This window comes from Cylas formicarius, unplaced genomic scaffold (genome assembly GCF_029955315.1).
Source record: "Cylas formicarius isolate icCylForm1 unplaced genomic scaffold, icCylForm1.1 PGA_scaffold_7__23_contigs__length_41026272, whole genome shotgun sequence".
NCBI classification, from domain to species: Eukaryota; Metazoa; Arthropoda; class Insecta; order Coleoptera; family Brentidae; genus Cylas; species Cylas formicarius.
The window spans coordinates 8,021,561-8,043,402 of NW_026844352.1; the positions used below are offsets into that span (position 1 = coordinate 8,021,561).

At 35.1% G+C, this 21,842-nt stretch overlaps 1 protein-coding gene across 2 annotated transcripts in view; it reads left to right on the top strand.

Annotated features, from left to right (window-relative positions):
- The window catches only part of LOC132705524 (teneurin-a), a 737,223-nt gene that overhangs the window by 316,753 nt on the left and 398,628 nt on the right, over positions 1-21,842 (top strand). For both annotated transcript variants that reach the window (XM_060676144.1, XM_060676145.1), the window contains exons 4-5: positions 7,645-7,851; positions 13,139-13,339. In XM_060676144.1, coding sequence (XP_060532127.1) covers positions 7,645-7,851; positions 13,139-13,339 — 408 coding nt within the window. The remainder of the gene's footprint in view (positions 1-7,644; positions 7,852-13,138; positions 13,340-21,842) is intronic.

Genomic DNA, 21,842 nt, shown 5'->3' on the forward strand with positions numbered 1-21,842 from the left:
ATTGTATTAATATATCCTCGAATTTTTGAGGCCTTTCCGAACTTGACTCATAGATACCATGAATTCGTAACCATGTCTGCTACTGAAGTGGTCAAGGTAGACAAAAAAATAACGAGTTTTTTATTCAGCCATTTTTGTTAGAGATTAACAACTTATTCTACAATTGGTCTAAAAATTACTTACTATTAAACTCTCGGAGCGAATTAAATGCGACCTTGTCATTCTTTACTCATACAATAAATTTGAGTATTTATATAGGAGATCTCGCTAATTACAAGAGCTTTGGAAAGATGGACCTGCAATCTAAATAGCTCTTTTGAGAGAAATCCCACGGTGAAAAGCAGAAATGTCTATCGCCCATTGTTTTAGAGTTATATCAACAAATTCGATTTTTTCCGAGGGTTTCAAGACTGTCAGCCAATAGACCATTTTTTTTAATTTCGGTTTTAATTCCAGCCACTGATTACTCTCATACATCGCACAATCAACTCTGCATCACTAAATACTTTCACTATGCCTTTGTCACATCCTTCCATCACTTCTAGTGAATCTTCCTGTTTAAATGTCTTGGTTAAATATGATTTTCGAAAATAAAGTTAGTTTGGTCAAAACATGTAAAACGTTAATTTTTTAAAGAACTTCCGCAGGCTACTGTAATAATGAATTTTTCTGATAAATCCCAGCAATTTATTTGACTTTTCTATGAAAGTTGACAGTAACATTAAGGTGGTTGAGATGAAAATAAATAAGAGCTAAAAGTTCAGATTTTCACGAAATTATATATTATGACATGACAATTGTTTCGACAACACCGTGTCTTTATCAAATGTAATATTTACAAACTACCTGCTACTATATATGACCATAAAACCTTAATTAAAGTTGTTGCGAGAATTTAAGTTCAATAAAGGAGAGGTATTTAAATCTAATACATGTGAATGTCTCGTTTCGTTAATCTCCATGGCTTCTAATAAATTTAATTTTCTACTTTTTGTAGCTGTGTGTAATATATCAAAATTGTCGTCAAAAATGTGTTTTTCTGTGCTTAAGTGTGTAGCATAATTAGAATCTAGACTATTGTTTTTAAACGCTCTTATATGTTCGTTAATGCGTTTCTTGAAGGATCTACCTGTTTGTCCAATATAAATTTTAGGACAAGATCCACATTTCAACCTGTAGATCCCTGATTTTTGGGATTTTGGACATTTCGATTTATTGTTTTTTAAATATTTTCCTATTGTGTTGTTAGTTCTGAAAGCTATTTTTAAACCACATTTTGACAAATGTTTTGAAACTTTTTCGCTAGGTTCTCCTATGTATGTAATTGTTTTAAATTGTTCGCGTTCTGTATTTGGTTTCGGATAAATAGAGTTTATTGTTGTCTGTATTTGTTTTTTATTTATAATTTTATCTATAATGGACGGATTGTAGCCGTTGTTCAGTGCTATTTGTTTAATGATATTAAGTTCTTTGTTGTAATTTTCTGTTGAGAGTGGCGTATTAAGAAGTCTGTGTATAAAAGAGTTAAATACAGCCATTTTGTGTGTATAAGGGTGATTTGAGCTGTTATGTATGACTGTGTCCGTGTGTGAAGGTTTATGATTTATTGAAAAATCTAATTTGTTTTGCACTTTCGTAATCGTTAAGCCTAAAAAATTAATAGAGTTATCCTGTTCAATCTCGATAATGAATTTTATACGATTATGTATTAAGTTAATGTAATTTAAAAAAGAATTCAATTGTCTGTCCGTTCCAACAAAGCAAGCAAAGACATAGTTCACATATCTATACCACCATAAAAAACTTTTACTTAAAGGATGTTCTAGTATGATATTTTCCAAATTATCCATAAAAATCTAGGCTAACAAAGGACTAAGTGGGTTTCCCATAATCAAACCCTCTTTAGAGATATAAATCTGTCCATTAAATTCAAAATAATTTTGGTCTAAAGATACTATTAAGCAATCTAATAAATCTTGTTTCACCAATGGGTTAACCTGTTTCCGAGTTAGGGTAAAATCTACTAAATTTATCACATCCATAGGTGGAATACTGTTAAATAAGTTTTGTACATCAAAATACAATAGAGTTACGTTAGAAGGGATTTTGATATCTTTAATTTTGTTGATTAATTATTAATTATTGACTACGTTTCGTACAAAAGGGACATACAATTGTAGCAAGTCAGAAGTGATATTCAAGTGCAATAAAATCAAATTAATAAATAACATAAAAACACACATCTCATACAAACAAAATTAGACAGTACTATACAGTTTTATAGCGCATCGATACCAGTGACAGTGTCAATGTATGCTCGCAGGGAGTAAAAACAATGACGTTGTAGCAATTCTTTAATAGTATGTTTAAATTTTCTATTGCTCATCTTTTTCACGGTACCTGGCAAAACATTATACAATTTCAGATAAAATTATAAATAAAAAACAAATACAGACAACAGTAAACTCTATTTATCCGAAACCTAATATAGAAAACGAACAATTTAAAGCAATTATATACATAGGAGAACCTAGTGAAAAAGTTTCAAAACATTTGTCAAAATATGGTTTAAAAATAGCTTTCAGAACTAACAACACAATAGGAAAATATCTAAAAAACAATAAATCGAAATGTCCAAAATCCCAAAAATCAGGTTGAAATGTAGATCTTGTCCTAAAATTTATATTGGACAAACAGGTAGATCCTTCAAGAAACGCATTAACGAACATATAAGAGCGTTTAAAAACGATAGTCTAGATTCTAATTATGCTACACACTTAAACACAGAAAAACACATTTTTGACGACAATTTTGATATATTACATACAGCCACAAAAAGCAGAAAATTAAATTTATTGGAAGCCATGGAGATTAACAAAACGAGACATTCAAATGTATTGCTTAACGATCAATTAGATTTAAATACCTCTCCTTTATTAAACTTAAATTCTCGCAACAACATTAAGGTTTAATGGTCATTTTTCGGTATATATAGTAGCAGGTAGTTTGTAAATATATTTCATTTGATAAAGACACGGTGTTGTCGAATCAATTGTCATGTCATAATATATAATTTCGTGAAAATCTGAACTTTTAGTTCTTATTTATTTTGATAAATGGATTTTCATCAAGTAAAAGTCGCCTCAGTTCAATTAGTGGTTGAGATGTCCAGCTTCTTCAAATCTTTTTTTAATTTTTTAAAGAAACTTCCACAGGCTACCGTAATACTATTTTCAAATCTTCTGGATTCTTCCTAAGTCGGTTGTTGATGAACCAAACTTCTTCAGGGCTTAACCGAAACTGACTGCACCTGTTTATATATTGTGTGAGGGAGGACGGAGCTCAAAAAGTGGCAAAAATATTGTCTCGAATGACTGATGTCCATATTGGTGACAGGTATAGACATGAGTCGCTGTTTAGATTGTTTGGTTGCTTTGACATTTCTATAAATTATCGGATTTTTCGTTGGTAGAAGCAAGAATTTAAATTTTATTAAATCATATTTGATGTTCTATTTCGTGATTGTATTCGGCAACTACTGATGAGTTTGTCTTAGTCTTAAGGCTCTGTAATATTCTTTGCCGCATATAGATGGACTGCTGTAAACTGTAATCTCAAAGACAAGTGGTAAATCTGATTTTGACTTTATATTCCTTAAGAACTTTTGATATGCGGTGTGGTGTCTTCTGTTTCTTCTCAATGTGATCAAAATCTGTGCTGAGCATTCTTTTTTACAAAACCATAACTTAATTAAAATAGAAATTTTCTGCGTGACTTATATGGGGAAGCTTCATTATTCACGTCGAACTTTCATTTTTTCACTTCACTAGATAAAGTAAAAAATCACCTTTGGGATGTCCATTTCAAGGTGAAAAATGAGGAAAAAATATCGACCACTTTGTTAATCAGCATACTAATTCTCGGTTTCAATTGTGGAATCGCTCACCGGTATTCCGCGTTTGTTTCGAAATACCCCTCGTTAATTCCCTATTTGTTGGGAAATTGCGATTATTACTACTGCATTGTTTTCACTCCGCTTTGTTTCTGGCGAAGTCTCAAACCACCTCGGCATATTCTTTAACGACAATAGTTGGAGCAACATAGCGGATAAGAGGAGGTGGGGGCGAATCCACCCCCGAATATTCCCAATTAAAATAGTACATATAACCATGGATTAATTAAGTCTACATTCAATTCGATTACCCTCGTCCGCGACACTAAACAAAGATAGACGAACGACGGCCCCGAAATCGCACAAGTTGGGCATAGTCTGGCTTCCTCCCTCGGGGAAACAACTCAAGATTGAATATGAAAATTTAATCAGGTAATTTCATAGGGGATGATGCTTCAGTGCTCCGCTTTCGCGAGAGCCTACCCTCCCGTTCTTTACTTACTCTTAGAGGCTTTTACAACGCCACCTTAGTTCATTTAAAATATAATTATCAACAAACTAGCTTATCATCCAATTTGTTTTCCGCTTCAATCGCAAAGCAATTAGTTTTGCGAGAGCAACATCTTCACGGCGTTTCCGCGCGAACGGGCACGAGTCACAATAACTATCAACAAAAGCGAGCGTTTCGTGTGATTGTTATGATGTTTGCGTCATATCGCTGTAGTGAACATAAATGGAATTCGCAATATTCGTAATTATATCTGTTATTGGGCCGTAAAGGAATTGAACTCGACGGCGTTAATTAGAAGTCCGTATAAGTTACATTCTAACCTGCCATTCGGTTTAGAGATGTTTTAGGCCAGGGTTCGGATGTGCAACTGCACTGTTAGGCGTCACGGATAAGGTTGTTAGAGTTGCTTATTATAAAGCCTTTGCTTACTTCGCTACGTTTACTTTACGGTGTTTCACAAGTATTTCATCAGTCAACGGGCCTCTTCATTTATTATTTGCATTCGTCACATAACATCTTGTTTGCAATATTGTATTATACGCTTTTACGCGAGGATTCCCGCTATTGTAATAATTTCTTCCATTTTCTAAATCCGATAAAAATAATAGAACATTTAAAAAGATAAATGGAGTTTTCCAAGGAGAATAATTGGAGACTAATTTAACAAAATATTATTTGATAAAGTGCGTGGGAATTGCTTATTGGAAAGACTGGAATTTTTTTCAATAAAACTATACGTCATGTTAAAGACAAGGTTGACTGATTTGGAGGGTGCAAATATCGTGTTCGCAACATTTCCAGAAAGTTTTTTTGCTCGACTTAATAGGATTTTTTTCCCAAACACTTATCAACGAACTAGTAATCTCCATGTCATTTAAACCTTTCCATAAAATGCAGAGCGCGATAACCACGGATGCAAGTGGCATGCAGTTATCTAGGCCAACACGTATCAGGGGAGCTTCTCCTAGAGGTTTTACTTGAACTGTTGTATTATTATTATTATTAATATTTTTAAATTTTTGTAAAACCCTGCCTACATACATGGCACGGGGCTTAGCTATGAAACTATACTGCTCAATTAATATTCGCTTTAAAAAGGTAAAGTTAAATGTAAAAAGGAATGCCTTAGTTATCGAGAAAGAAGAAGAAGAAAAAATGAAGTCATCTAATACCTTGGAGGCGCGAGAAATACGGAAGATTGGAAATTTCTTAAAGCATTGAGACAAGATACAACACAGGATATTGTTTTTTTGAATAATGGGAACGGCACAAAAAACATCACTACAATAGGGTCCCGTTAGGACTAGAATATAAGGAAGTGAAGGAAGCATGTAAAACCCTGAAAAATAAAAAGGCGCCGGGACCAGGAAACATTGCATGGGAACTTTTCAAATATGTTAAAGTTGTGTGCTTTATTAACTCAACTCTTGGAAAGGTGTTTTAATGGCGCACAAATCAGGAAAGAATGGCCTCTCTTTCTGATTTCAACAATACATAAAAAAGATAACAAAATGAAATGTGGCAACTACCGAGGAATCTCAGTCACGAGTACGATGAGTAGAGTGTATGCAAAGATAATCAACAGCAAACTAGAGGGAAAGTACAGAGGCATGGAAACAGAAGAACAGGCTGGCTTCCGAGTAGGGAGATCTATATTGTCTCCTACAAATTATGGAGAAAAAAATAGCTTTGAATCAAGAACTATGTGTGGTATTTATAGACCTTTAGCAAGCATACGGTTCTGACCCGCATGATGAAATTATGGGAGGTCTCGAATATACCAACATTAGAGTCAATCTTATTAAACCTATTAAAAAAATTACAACAAATCGAGGCAATAGTGAAAGAAGAGAAAATACTTAATAAAGGAATAAAGGATAATAAAGGACTGAGACAATGGTATAGTATTTCTTCAACATTATTTAAAATACATTTGGAACAAGTCCTGAAGAGGTGTAAGGAAAAATGTAAGAATGTGGGAATACCATTGGGTGAGCAAATGTTTTGTGGACAATCAGGTAGTCTTGGCTAAATATTATGATGACATAGAGTACATGACAGGAAAGGATATTAAAGAATACAATAAATGGGGCGTGGAAGTGAACATCAATAAAACAGAATATATAGAAGGAGATTCACTAAACAGTACACTGTGGGATCAGAGGATCTCAAAACAGAACAAACAAAAAATTTACAACCCACTTACACAACTTACAAATAACAATGGGAATCACACACAAAATCATTGATGATATAAAAACGAAACAACTCCGATGGTATGGCCATGTACAAAGAATGGGTAAAGAAAGACAACCAAAACAAACTATAAGATTAATTCCTCAAGGGACAAACAAGAGAGGAAGACCCAGGCGAAGCTGGATAGAAGATAGGAAGGATAGAACGATAGGGAAAAATGGCGCTTGGGTATCGGAAGACGGCGGAAAACGTTATGAAATCGATGTAATAAGAGAAAGGTACGTACCACACCGGCACGACTGGCACATAAGTCGAGAGTCAGGGTGGCATTTCGATTTGTAAGTCGACCTGACCAGCTGTTACGAAAGTCATAAGGCAAAAGTAACCAATTCAGTACGAGAGGTCGCCGTCCGGCTATAAAGTAGATGGAGTTTCAAAATCAATGGTGTTTATCATTCGCATGAGGCTTTGGTTGAAATTTTGTTAAACCCGATACTATTTTCGTATTTGTAATAGCTTATCTATCTATCTGTCAATAAAAAGCGTTTCATGAAACGGTTTCGTCTCTAATTGTGTGTAGTCATGTTTTCACAACGACTTGAAAGCACAGGCTGATCTTATTCTACAGAAACAACATCGCAGTTGATTGCATGGGAGACCGAGTGGAATGGAGGAGACTAACAATAATTTCGCTTTTATGGACGCAGTAACATTCAATAGCGAAATCTCCCGGATTTGCGCATTATTATTTCTGGATTATCATCCGGCTCACAAATATTCTGTTAAAAAAAATTAATTAAAATTAACTTAAATTTAATCAGCTTTAACAAGTTTCCGCTCGCTGCGAATAAACCAGTCCGATAAGCAGCCTCGTTAGTTTAAAAATACGCCTCCGGTGCGAACAGAGAAGCACAATAAATCCCTCTCCATTATAAACTGCATTTTCCGATCCTATCGATTAAGCCATCTACAAAACAACATCTCGGTGAACCTGTTACCTAGGCTTTGCGTCATTATGATCCCACGTTTTTTTTCTTCTTTTCAGACGATATCGAACGATCCTATAGGTCGAACGATACCGAGGACTCCGTGACAACCGACAACCAGACAACCCCTTTCCCATCGTCGACCCCTCAGATGGTGTCTCCGATACCCCTCCATCGGCAAGCTTCCCCGTTTCCGCTGGAAAATACTAATACCAGACGAATACACTATCAGACTCCAGCTCAGGACAGACTGCGGAGCGCTAATGGTAAATTAATAGGAATCTGTTTCGGATTAATCACACGGACGTGGCCGTCTGTTTGCCCGAACGGACGGCGATCGATTTTTCATTCGCGTTTCCTTCGAGGTATATTCAGATTTAAGTCTGAAATGATTATGTCGGGTGTTTAAAATCCAACTTTCAATTTTGAAGTCTCTGAAACGGCCAGAGTTTACTTTAAAATTTAACAGGAATCTTCGTGCGTCTCCTTTGCCGAATTTATAGATAACCAACCATCAACATTACTTTTTCCTAATCTTAGGATAGTTTTTTTAGTTAGCATTTTCAATTTTACAGGAAATACCATGCTTCCGTGAACAAAAGTTCTGAGTTCTCAAAACGTTGTTATATAATGCTAATCTAACATTCAGGAATGTTCGCATAGACAACAAATGTGTATTGCAATTTCAAACAAAGCACCTTTTATTTTATTACACAATTTTTGTTAGATACCGTATCTATCGTAACGTAAATAAATTTAAGTATTACCAGCCGGAACAGTTGTTGATATAAAAAGATTGCGAAATTAACCGAGTTGTATTCATGCCATTCATGGAGCATCAAAGGGTCGACAAATAAATAGTCATAAACATATATTTCGTCACTTCTTATGAGCTTTGTCACAGGCGTACAACTAAAAGAGGTCGCATAAGTCATTCATAAAAATACCTTTTTCTACTCGCTTCTGTAAAATTCATAATTAGGCACCTATCTAGCATACGGAAAGCGTCGCTTTACCACGTGTTCGGACATTTCCGGGATATTACCGCACGGGTTTGGGAACAATCGGATGTTTTCAGAGATTTTACCGCACGACTTGAATTTTGACGTTTGTCAATTCTGACAGTCATGTCAGTGAATGTATTCGTGTTGTTTGGAAACAAGTGTGGTAAACGGTATTTGAGTCACTTATTTATTTGGCACTAGCGGAGCAAGAAGTTCTAATTCATTCACTCACATGACCGACGGAAATGACAAACGTCAAAATTCAAGCCGTGCCGTAAAATCTCCGAAAACATCCGATTGCTCCGAAACCCGTGGGAACACCACAAATGATCGAAAATCCCGAACGACGTTCGGTCGCTTTTCGGAAAGTCTCGGTAAATCTCGCCTCTCGCGAGGGATCTTGATGTAGCAGACGGTCAAAAGGCAGACTTTGCAATTTGACAGTCGATACTAGATAGGGTTAATCCGAATACGAATGAGGAAAACAGTGCTTGTTTTAAAGATACAAGACGTACATCGGTTGCTAAATCCGCACAAGACACATGAATTCTTATGCATTCGGTCAATTATTGTTTCCAAAAAAATATAGGTTAATTTTATCGAAGGGTGCTGCGACCCGCATTCAAAAAAATATTTTTTATTAACCCCTGAGTATCTTTTGAATATTTTGTTGTCATTATCTCTATTTATTACAGCCACCGGCTAAGGTAAAGTTGACGTCTATCAAATCAAATTTATAAAAATTTTATGAATGACAATATCCACAACAAAATTCATTTTTTAGCAAAATAGGTGGGGTTTACAGCTGATGATGATGAATTCACTGTGCAATTTGTTCTAGATAGTTGCGAGTGAGTCTTGGGATAACACACATTTATGAGCCCTTACCCCTAGCCTACTTTACAAATAAGATGGGGCATTTCCTATAGCCACATGAGAATCATAAAAATGTACTTATGGTGATAGAAGAATACTTTAAATCTATAGCATCGTGGACCTGGTTTCTGTACTCACAGCCCCAAAGCAGCCCAGAAATATCCCTAGTGGCCCCATCAAATCTTTTGTTGTTGAATTGGTGTAGCAGAAAATATTTGTACTGATTGTTCTCTTTTATGATGTAAAACTGTTCAAATGGTTAAAATGAAACAAAAAAATTAAGCACAAGCATTTTAATAATATAATATTATTTAATTGATGGTTCCTATTAACTTATGCAAAGGTAGAGGTTACCTAGCGGAAAAATATAAAATACTTGCTAATCCCAGAAAAAAATCAAAATTTATGCCCATATTTGATGCAGGGTAGGTCCAACAAATTGGTTAATATCCTTTCATACAGGACCTTGCGACAAAAATGGCTCATGCCAAGCTTCTTTGCCAAACTGTATAACCAAATTAATATCTAGGTCACTCGCTTGTTCCCAGAGCTCTAGTCAAGTCTTTCTTTCTTTCTGCCTAGAGGTACATACTGAGTTGATGGAAGTATGGCACCCTTGGCATTTCTAAAATTACATTAACATAATTGAAATTTATTAATACTTACATAGTTTCAGTCATACAGTGTAATGTACTACACATTTCTAGAAATATTTTTATTACTAATAACTTCTTTACCTTGTCGCAACTCTATTGCATATATTCTTTTGGTCTCCTTTTTTACACATGCTTGCAACTCCTGTCTTGTATTTGGTCCTTCAAGTGTTCATGATTGTTGTCACTTCCTTAAGATGAATACACCGTTCTCTTCAACTTTTCCTGATGCTTGTTATTTTGTTTCTGTGCTTCTGAGATATCATTTTGGAATAACTTGAATATACATATATTTATTAACCTTTAATCCTATAAATTGAATAATGTTATAAAATATGACGTTTCTGCATTAAACATGCAAAATGCCTTTTTTGTGAGCTACTATAAAATATTAAATCAATTTTACCTCGTTCCGTTACACCTTCTGCATGAATAATACATAAAGTCGTGATTAAAAACTATTTGTTAAGGGGTTATGTTCCTGTTCTGCATTACCCTATGAATTTACAATCCACAATTAACTGAATTCCTGTGTAAGAAAAGTAATAAAATGTTAAATTATTTTAAATAAGTTTGAAGCTTGATATCCCTATAAAAATTGGTGGTTCTAACCTAAACATTCTGTCACTCGATCACGTATATGTCAGGACTCAGCTGTTGGCGGATCCGCTGTTACAAACCACCTCCCGCTCGAACTCGAACGCCGTTCGGGATTTTCGATCATTTGAACATTCGTTCATTTGCTACCATCTCAAACCTGTGCGGTAATATCCTGGAAATGTCCGAAGTGGCTCGGATCCGTGGAAAGCAAAACTGATGTGGTAAAATGACACTTTTCGCGCGCTAGATCGGTGTATAATTAGGTATCTTACAGAAGGGAGTAGAAAAAAAATAGTAGAGTGCTCCAATGGGAATAATTACTTTAATTTATGCCTTTAAATACATGAAAATAGTATCCTGTGTATGTTACGTTCGTAAAAAACCCCGGCAGTGTCCGACACATGCAAAATTCTGTATCAATGAGTTTTGTGGTTTCGCCAGATAACGCGGCAATATACGAAAACAAATCAAGAGTCAAAACGGCAAATAACAAAAATTTCAATACTATTAAGAAATTATTAAATAGGTTTTATTTATATTTATAAACCTGTACTTTATAAAACAAGCATTTTTAGGGTCTATGAACTCTTTTTTGGGATGACGAAGCTCTAGCGTAGCGATGTCGCACAACACGCTGTATATTGAATATATTTTCTACCAACGACAACTAAAACATCTAAGATGTAATTTAATAATTTTTTTTCTGGTTGTTGAATTTTTGGTTATGTTCGCTTGTTGTTAGCAGTATCTAGATCTCAACAAAAATCTCCAACCTATGGCGATTTGTTCCAATCTTATGCACGCTAGGTAAATTTTCTTTACTATCAAACATTTTAAATAACTCCTCATGAAATAAAAATAAATTTTTCTACTCCCGTCTGTAAAATATCTAATTACGCACCGACCTAGCGTGCGGGAAGCGTCACTTTACCACGTCAGTTTCGTTTCCCGCGAATCCGAGCCACTTCGGACATTTCCGGGATTTTACCGCACGGGTTTGGGAGCAATCGGATGTTTTCGGAGATATTTCCCACGCTTTGAATTTTGACGTTCGTCAATTCTGACCGTCATATCAGTGAATGTATTCGTGTTTTGCGAAAATGTGTCCAAAAACTAACGGTCGTAGAAAAAGTATAAACTTTTTAACTCACTCGTTTATTAAACACTCGCTCCGCTGGTGTCAAATAAATTCGTGAGTCAAATGCCGTTTACCGTACTTGTTGCATAATATACTATAAGCTAAGTTCAGCTAGGAACTTGCCAATAATTATAAATAGTGACCTACGGTTTCGTGAAAAATGTCTTATACAAAAGGCATACATGTCACTAAAAACTTTATATAGTAACAGGCATATTTTTTTTTTAATTTTAAAATAGGGAATCACTTGCTCTCTCAGATTTACACTACTCTGATGTGAATTATGTTTTTTTTATCGATATTTAGTCTAGACGCTTTATTCAGAGGCTGCAGAATGTTTGTGTACGTTTTATTATGGGTTTCCGAAAATATTATCATGTATCTGCTGCATATCGACAGCTTAATTGGCTTCAAATGGAACAAAAATGTGCTCTACATTTCAACATGAAAATTTTGCGTAATTTAAGCAAGGTACAGAAAAAACATAACAATGTAACGGCTTCAGAGTGCTTTGTTTTAGAGATCATTTGCATTCAACGAGATTCATTGTCACAAAAATTCATTAACTTAAATTGAAATTCATTTAAAAATTGTACAATGATCATCGGGTTGAAATACAATTTTCCTAAGTCGGATATTGTTATTGTTGCTTTTTCAAATTCTTCGTTACTCGTTCTGGTCAGTGTCTTTTTTTTTCTATTCTGTTCCGATTTTACAGGTATTTTCTATTGTTTCAGTAGTAAATTAATATTAATGTGTAAGTACATTTGAATAAATAGTGCTCAATTGCGCCACTATTGAGCTCTCTGATTAGTTTCGGCTGGGTGTAAAATGCTGATATGTTGATATGATATGATATGATATGATATGCTGATATAATATGTTGTTTCTTTTCTTTTTAAATGAAGGTTCTTATTCATTATTATATTTTCATATTTAATCTGAAAATTTTACATATTTCCGCTTTTCTTTACTTTTTCCTTGAACTTATCATACAGCAGGAATATACCCCACATCCGCCACCAACGTAAATTTTGAAAATTCTGAAAATTTCTCTTTTTTCGCATATCAATTTTCATATTTTCCTTGCCAAAACAACAACATTCTTTACTCAAAAACAGGGCGTTAAAATGTAAGAGAGTTACTTGTCCATATTCCATACTTTTGAACGACAACGAAGTCAAGTTCTGGGGTGCGTGTTATGTGTAATAGCGATGACCAATAATTTTTACGCCCTCGTCGAATAAATATACTGTTACATTTTTACAATTCCCATTCGCAGGAGACTTAATCTACGGAACGACGAACAAAAAGTCAATATCAAACAGCACGCTGGGCAGATCGGGAAGGCGACACAGGATTGGGGGCATGACGTCAAGTAGCAGCGCGACTTCCTGCAGCAGTAACTGCAACGACAATATATTGCAGCCCAATGGGGATATCTCGTATCACGAGCAGCAACCACGGCTGAGCCTAAACAATGGTGAGATTCCTTGACTGTATTGTTTCGGATATCTTTGTATGCAGAGGAAATAATTTACATGTCAGTGTAGAGAAAAATCTAACATAGTTAAACCAACCGAGGAAGCAATTATAAATCATTAATTTTATGATAAATTGCCCTCGAGCCTTTGATACATGTACAAGATGGTTGTTCAACTTGTATCCTTAGATGGTCAAACAGAACGCTACCGAGAAACCTAACAATCGCTATATCTATTAAACGATCTTTCTAAAGCATCGGAATATAATGTCGTCAAATATCTGTTATATGGTTAGTTAGTTTCCATAGTTAATTGCCCTTGATCCTTTAATATATGGCAACTCGGATGTTTTTTTATAACTTTTATGGCCCAAAAGGACGATCATGATCTTACGCGGTTACATTGCACGCCAAAGCGGGTATCCCAATAAGAGCACCGATGTACTGGATAATAAAAATTGCATAATGTGAATGTAAAGTGTGAATTAGTTATAATTTACATAATTAATGTATATAATTAAATTAATAATTATGGTTGCTGTAAGCGTTAAAATGGGATTATCTTCGAATTTCAAATAGCTTTATAATATGTGGCAATTTATTTCAGTACAATTAATTGGCGTGACAAAAGTTAGCAGACTGCCAAGGGAAAACAACAATAGATTAGGCAGTTTATGACGACATAAAACAAGTCTTAGTAATAAAAGAAATATGTTTTGTCAGTTTTCCGTCTATTTTTTTATATCAGCAGCATGCTTTGGACTCTTTAAACAGCTTGATATTTGATTTCCATATTATTAAATTTTTTAAATATTTGAAACCGTTACACTACAGATCAGAATCTATAAAAACTTGTACTCTTTGTACAGGAACTTAGGAAGTGTACGCCCTCGTTCCCGGTCTAGACTCGTAGTCATAATCAAAATTTAAGAGTGACAAATTTACTTAACAAATCTAAACGTAAACAACAGCAACTTAAAACAGTTTCTATTTTGAAGCTCCGTCACTTAGACAAAAAGTAAAAAGATCACTATACAAAAAACTCTACAAGGATACGTCATATGGTATTATAATCAGAGCAATTATTGTTAACTCTTGATCTGTTATTTAACATGTGATTACTATATGTATTTACAGTTTTGACAGCTGCATTCAGACCTTTCATCTATTACGCCGCACATCTTTGCTCCATCTTCTAGAAATACCCTGTACGCTCCAAGGCGTAGTCAATTGGAGTTTCCTGTTCTTAACGTAGCCTAATTGTTCTGTCGTCGTGCAGCCCCCCTGATATGGAGGTGCCCCCTTCGATTGCTTCTGCAAACTTATTTATCCAGCCCGCTTTTCAGCACACTGTTTAAGGTTCTCAGCCAGCTCGTTGCCCTCAATACCCACACGAGCGGCTACCCAGAGGAGATTGACGGAGTTACATTCCACTAGTTTTGTCAATATATTTTATACGTCAAGTGGCAATACCAATATCCCCCTGACTGAGAAAAGATCCAGGACAGGCGCATGACTATCGCAACAAATATTGTTCGAGTACCATCCGTTGAGGTTCTCGTCAGCACACAACAATATCGCGCAAACCTTTGCTTGACACTAACTAGATCACCATTGGCACAGTTATTTGTGCCCTAGAAAAACTGCCATACATAGCAGTTCCTGTTCCTGTATTTGTTTTGAACCCATCCTTGTGTAAACTAATCTGCGACCTAGAAAAACTGCAATATATGGCTGCTCCTGTCCCTGTGTTTATTTTAGAGCGACCCTTGTATAGACTATCCCGCGGGATACAAGAACATTTTGTCCGATATAAAGCCTTTGTCGGATTGCCTCAATCCAGGAGTTGCAGTGTTAGGGCCTAGGGCAAAAAGAATACATTGCATTCTACAGGGTTTCTCATCTTAGCCGTTCTAATTTTCTAATTTTATTCGATTTCATACGGATTAACAAAAATCCGTTGAAATAGGTTAAAGTTGTAGCAGATCGATGCAGAATTGAATTCAGCATCTTATTGTCCAAAAACATGAAATGTGAAAAAAAACTTTTCGACTCTGAAAATAATCTAATCGGATGTCTAATTTTGGACGCCCCGTATGCGCTTAATCAGTTGTATTACTCTCCTGCTTTAGTTTATTGCAGGAGCGTGTATTACCAATCAAAAAAGGCCCACTGTTATTTTTTTTATATCAGGAAACCTGATGAACAGATGAATAAACTCATAAACTTGTGTAAACGGTGTAACCGATAGTGGTGTTAAATGAAAGGAAATCTTGGATATGCCTAAGTCCCAGTATTTCATGCTTCTAAGTTTTTTCTAACCTCAAAAACTTCTAATGAACAGCAGCGAGGAACGTGGTATTGAGAAGTATGGCTTTGGGCTTAAAAAATTTGGAAGAATTTTTTTTTGCTTAATTGTAATAATTTTCTTGTAGGTTCGGATGTTTATGTCACTTGTATTTGCAGCTTGTATTTTGACGTAACATTTGATGTTTTTCTGCACAAATATTCACAATGTCAAGAAAATTAAGTAGTATAAATAAATATTACAATTATACACTGATTAAGTTTCGTTATTCACTGTGTGTTTGGGCGCCATCAGATGTTTTCGGCAGATTTTAACGTTTGACGTCCCCCAATCAATGTTTTGGTTTAATAGCCTTCTTCATTCCTCGTTTACTAAGCACTCGCTCCGCTACGTTTCGCTCTTAACAAAATCACAATATAGTGACTAAAATATCAAACTTAACATAATATGCTATAAAGAATTTTATGCTCTGGTCTATAAACAATTATAAAAAATTTGTAATCGCACTTTCCAGAGTTCCAATTCCAGTGCCATATTATTCAAGGAATTTCATTTTATCCGGAAATAAAAAATGTCATTTGAATAGATCGCAGATCGTCATCTCGAACCGAACTTCCAATACGTTCAGGAAGCAGGTAGATTTAGTGTTTATCTTGGATTAATCAATTTAAGTAGTCCCGCTCGCTCAGGCTGGCGCTGCCGCCTCCGCCTCCCGCTCAACAAATAAAGAAAGGGATTGTAAATAACGTCGGTATTCTCCTCGGACTCGCGCTGCAGACGAGTAATACCCACGGAAACGACATAATCCGGTTAACTGATGCGAGATACTTGCAGTGGCGCCACCTATCTGGTTTTAAGCTAATTACGAGTCGTCATTCATTAGCATAACTGCGCTGCCGGGTTAATTTCATTATTGAAGTTAGTGTCGCCAACTCCGTTCAATAAAAGCATTTTAAACCTGATTAGTTCTGAAAATTGACGTTGTAGACGTGGGGTTTTATTGCACCCGCGAAAACTTTTGAGCCACTCGGACTGATTGAGATTCGATTTAATGAAGGTCGACTCTTACAAACGAACGAGCCACCCACCTATCCCAATAAATTTCAAGTTTAATTGCCAAACACAAAAGGCGTCTGTTCTGAATTACCCATAGTGGTTTAACTTGAAACTAGTGGTGTTGAATCGCTGAATCGTATGTTCTAGTCTAAAGCCACCGTAGCTATCAGACTTTATACCTTATACAAATCTTCCAGTCTTCAAACTGCTCATAAAATTTTAGGAGAAAGATATAGAGAAACCTTAATATACTTTATTTTATTTCAACAGTACATTCTACAAATAAAACGGTATACGGGGAGCGCCATTTTAATTCAGTAAGACGAGCACATCCTCGTATTTCGTGAGTAAAATTTAAACAGTAAATTTAAATTATAGCTCTGATCGGCAGATAATTCTATCATCGATAGTGATTTACTAGTACCTAAGTATACAAGGTGTTATAACATTAAGTATAATACATAAGTATAAATATTAAATTAAGTATAGAAAAGTAAGTTTTTTATTAATTCCACCAAAACCATTTAGTTAATTTTGACAAAAGTTGGCACTCTTTACCAAACCCTATTAACCGGCACAGTGCTGCCCAATCTCTGTAAATGGCCCCACCAGAAAAGTTGTTTCTTTTCTATGAATTCTTCTATGGATTCCACCTTTAACTCTTCTCTTATATGTGCATTTCTAATTTTGTCCCTTCTGGTTATACCTTCAAGTATTTCATCTCTGCTACACCAATTTTGCTCTTGTCCCTATCTGACAATATGCAAGACTGTAAATTGTTTTGTAAACTTTCGTTTTAATTTCTCTGGAAATTTCCTTTTTATTTATGAGCACCTTGCTCAATGCATTTATTTGCCTTTTATATTCTATTTATTTCTGTATCATTTCCTCCTGTTTCTTCGAATATACTTCCCAAGTGCTGGAAGCTACTAACTTGTACTATTAGTGCCTTCTCTTTTTCGTTTAACATAACTTTGGTTTTATTTATTTTCATTTTCATTCCGTTTTGTGTTAGTATCGGATCCCAATTATTTAGATTTTCGTCCAGATCCTTCGAGGATCCTGTTATGATGGTTATATCATCAACAAGTGCACATTCCGATATATTGATACGTTCTAGTTATCGGTATCCAACATAAAGGGCTTTTGATCGCTGTTCTGCCAGTACTCCAAGTACATAAAATACTATTTTTCTATTTCATTAGTTTTTTAAATTAAACTATGCATGAAAAAATCAACAATCAATAAAACACAGTTGATTCTAAAAAACTTGACGCTGTTATATCACCTGTTCTTTTAAAGAAACAGGCTTATTTGAAGCTAATAAATATGCCCTTAATATCTTTGAACGGAATTTTGAAACGTCTGTATTTTAAGACGGCGCTAAACATTTTGCATATGTCCAAAAGCAAATAAAGCATAATATTATTATTGTTATGATTATTATTACTATCTCTGGACATCATGACATCGTAAGCTGCTGTGAATAGTAATTTTTGTTCAATTTCATATAATAGATTTCCATTTAAAGTATCAGAACTGACAGAAGGCGATGATTTCCCGTCTCATGGTGTGTACGATTTATTGAAGCTTTTTTCTCTTTATGCTTTTAGCTAAATTGAAATAAGTACAAGCTTATTTTTACTTTTTTTTTGGTGACTCTGTCCATCTATTAGATTTTTAATTGAAAGACATTTTGAAAGTACCATTGACAACATGCATTGACGACATTTATGGTTGAGTCTTCAAAAATTCGTATCAGGCGTGACGGTTGTTGCTTTCTGCATTGTGCAAATTGTTAAAATGACGCCGCTCACCTATTCCCTATCTATTCAAGTGGTTTTGTACCAGTTATTAATGTTTATACTGTGATGAACATCATCTACCGCTTCCATGAATGTTGACTTCATCGAATATACTTGAATTCTATCTTCACCGCTGATCTTAATAGCAGGTGACTGAGTCCAGTAGCTGGTCTAGATGATATAACGACAGTAAACCAACGGAGTTTCTGCATTTATTTTCGTCCATTCCGATTACCTAAATCGAAGGTTGAAAACAGATTGATGCCTAAGCAATAACTTGAATGACTGGGCGCGTTGCAGTAGTCCATTCTCCCCACAGTGGACCGATAATAAAAAAAATTTCTATGATCCATAAGTGTGCATTTCCAGATAAAATTGAGTCGAGCAGAATGTGTCCTCATTGTTTTTTTTTAAACTGTAGTTACTTCCGATAGTAGAAGAGTTTTAGTCATCATCTGGTGGATCTCCAAATAAAATGCATTAAATTTTTTATTTTTTATTTGATCAATGCAAGAGGTTTCACCATAACACTAATCAAATACATCGTAACATTCTTTCAATCGTTTACAGAATAAGTCTAAAACCGGGAGCCAACTGAAAAAATATATCAACGTGTTGCATACTATACTTTTTAAGTGAGTCTAGGAATCTACAAACGTGATAATAACATAAAATCTACTATATATGCACTACATTACTATCTTATTGCGTATTTATTATATATAGTTCTGAGCAAAACAGTTGTAAATGGTTTGTTCTCATGCTTGTGCATGGCGCTAGAAGTCGATGTTGTGCGATGTCAGCTGTCGTATAAAACAGAGCAAACGCTTTAAAATAATTATTTAGTTAACATTTGGGAAAACACAGCTCAAATTTTTTTATCGTATTATAGTAATGCATTTGGTACAAAACATAAGGGAAAGTGAAATTAGCTCAGAACGAGGATAAATTAAGGTACTTGGCGGGATTACCTGTATACCTTTAAAGGAACCTATTAATTATTCAATTAAAGTAACGTGGAAAAAGACCAAAATTTTTTCGTTTATTTTGTAATAATGCTGTATGCAATTCGAACGACGCTGCAGAATTTTAATGACGCATGCAAATATAAAATAATCGCAGTCAACTTCGTTCGTGAAATAACATTTTAATTAAAAGGGTCCTCGTCAGAGCCGCGTTGTCCCGTCGCATAATTTAAAAGAATCATTCGCAACTTAATTTTACAATTAACAAAGGATCTGCAATTGTCACAGTGTGGGTAGGGGGAGAATAAGTAAACACTGATGAATTTTAATGAAAGTGCCGCGGAATCGCGCACCGCTGCAAATACGAAAACATGCAAATTTATACAAAATTAATACCATACTGTGTAAATAACGTTACAATGGAACGTATATTTTTAGAATATCATCCCGTCCGGAATATTGCGGGCTCGATACGCCGCTTTTTGCCTGAATAAACTAACGCGTGGTCGAAACATCGGATAGTAGAAAAAGAAAGCTAACACGTCCGATTTGGTTTAACAATGTTAACAATTCCCCAATGCATCAAAAAAGACGGTTATAGTCCCAATTCATAAGGGGGGTGACAGGCATTTGATTTCTAATTGCCGGGGTATATGTCTATTGTCGGTTTTCTCAAAAGTCTTCGAAAAATATTTTTAGAGGATATTAGAATAATTTTTGAGCAAAGCAAATTTTTTAGGTGATTACCAATTTGGTTTTCGGAAAGGCCATTCGGCTTTATATATATATTTTTTTCTCGTTTTGAAGAGAATGGTAAGTCTCTGGTGTGGAATGGTTCTCTTTTTTGATTGGAGGAGAGCTTTTGATGTAATAAGTATAAAATACTGCTCGATAAATTCTATAAGTGCGGGATGCGAGGAATTAGTTATTGTTATATAAACTCGGTTAGTTCATCTTATATTCCAGTTATCAGTGGAGTACCTCAAGGAAGCATACTGGGACCGCTTTTGTTCATAATTTTCTTTGAAAACATTATGTAGGATTTTCCTAGTAATTACGTTGCTAAATATGGACTTGCTTTAAATGAATCAAAAATAGAAATTATACTTTTTGGCCTGATAAAAGGGTTAAACAAACCAGAGTTGTGAAATCTCTGAGAGTTTTTATTGACGTCACTTTACGCGGACTACTCAGGTTGATGCAGTACTAAGAAAACTGTCGGTTTATGCGTATCGTATGGCAATCGAGATATAAGGTTGATGTTCAGCTTTTGTTACTTTACTATTATTACTACGTAAAATCCTGCTTATCATATACCATCGCGTGTTGGGGTAACTGTGCCAGGGCCGGTGAGGTGTTCAGAGCAGAAAAGAGAATACTCAGAATTATTTTATTTAAGTCATGCATATACTCCTGCAAAACATTATTTCCTAAACTAAATTTATTAACGTTCCCGTCTCTCAATATTTTAGCTTCCATCCAGACATTATTTTAGAGTCAATTTAAATTTGAATTTGCTTAGACACAGGCTGGCTAAGGTAGCAAATAGCCCGATAGTTTTACCAGTTAAACTCTATAATAAATTTCCCACTGGGGTTAAAAAATACAACACATTTCATATGAAATTATCCTATACTTTGTTAAAAGTCAATGGGAATGAAAATTTGTCTTGTCTTGTCTAAAACAGTTACTTCAGAAAGTAACGGAATTCGAAGAAACTATGCTAACTATTATACTCGACCGTCTATAATCTATTTGCGAGGAGTGGATCGCGAACGCATTCGAAATACAGACCTGCGCATTACTAAATCAGGTGTTTGAGTAGTATGAAATGACTAATCTGGATCTGGAACAGATTATGTTGGTGAAATGATTTTTTCTTCGAAACGAATTGTAACACTCAAATTAATTGGTTATTGTTTTCATGGTTTGAGGTGTAAAGGTTTTGTAGCAATGCACATTTTATTGGACGAAATTAAAGGCAAAACACTAATAAATAGTTAAAAGAATGATGATCTTTTTGTTTACGTGCCTTCTATGTTGCGAAGTTTGGCGGCTAATCCCATAGATTTCTCAATCAGGAATGCCTCTTTCCCACGTATCTCTATTCGCGTAATTTTTCTAGCAATATGAGTTGCAATAAATGGTCCTCATCTTACCTCATTACGTGTCCCAAGTCTCAAGATTCCTTCCTTTTTATTGAAATAGTAATCTATTATCCTTGCGCATTCGTCTGATAACTTCAACGTTAGTTATATTCGCTCGAATGCCTCCCGACTTTTTATTTCCACGCTTCTAAGGGTCCATGCCTATATGCTATTGAATGGTACGGACAATACGTAATATCTCACCAACATCTCACTAACCAG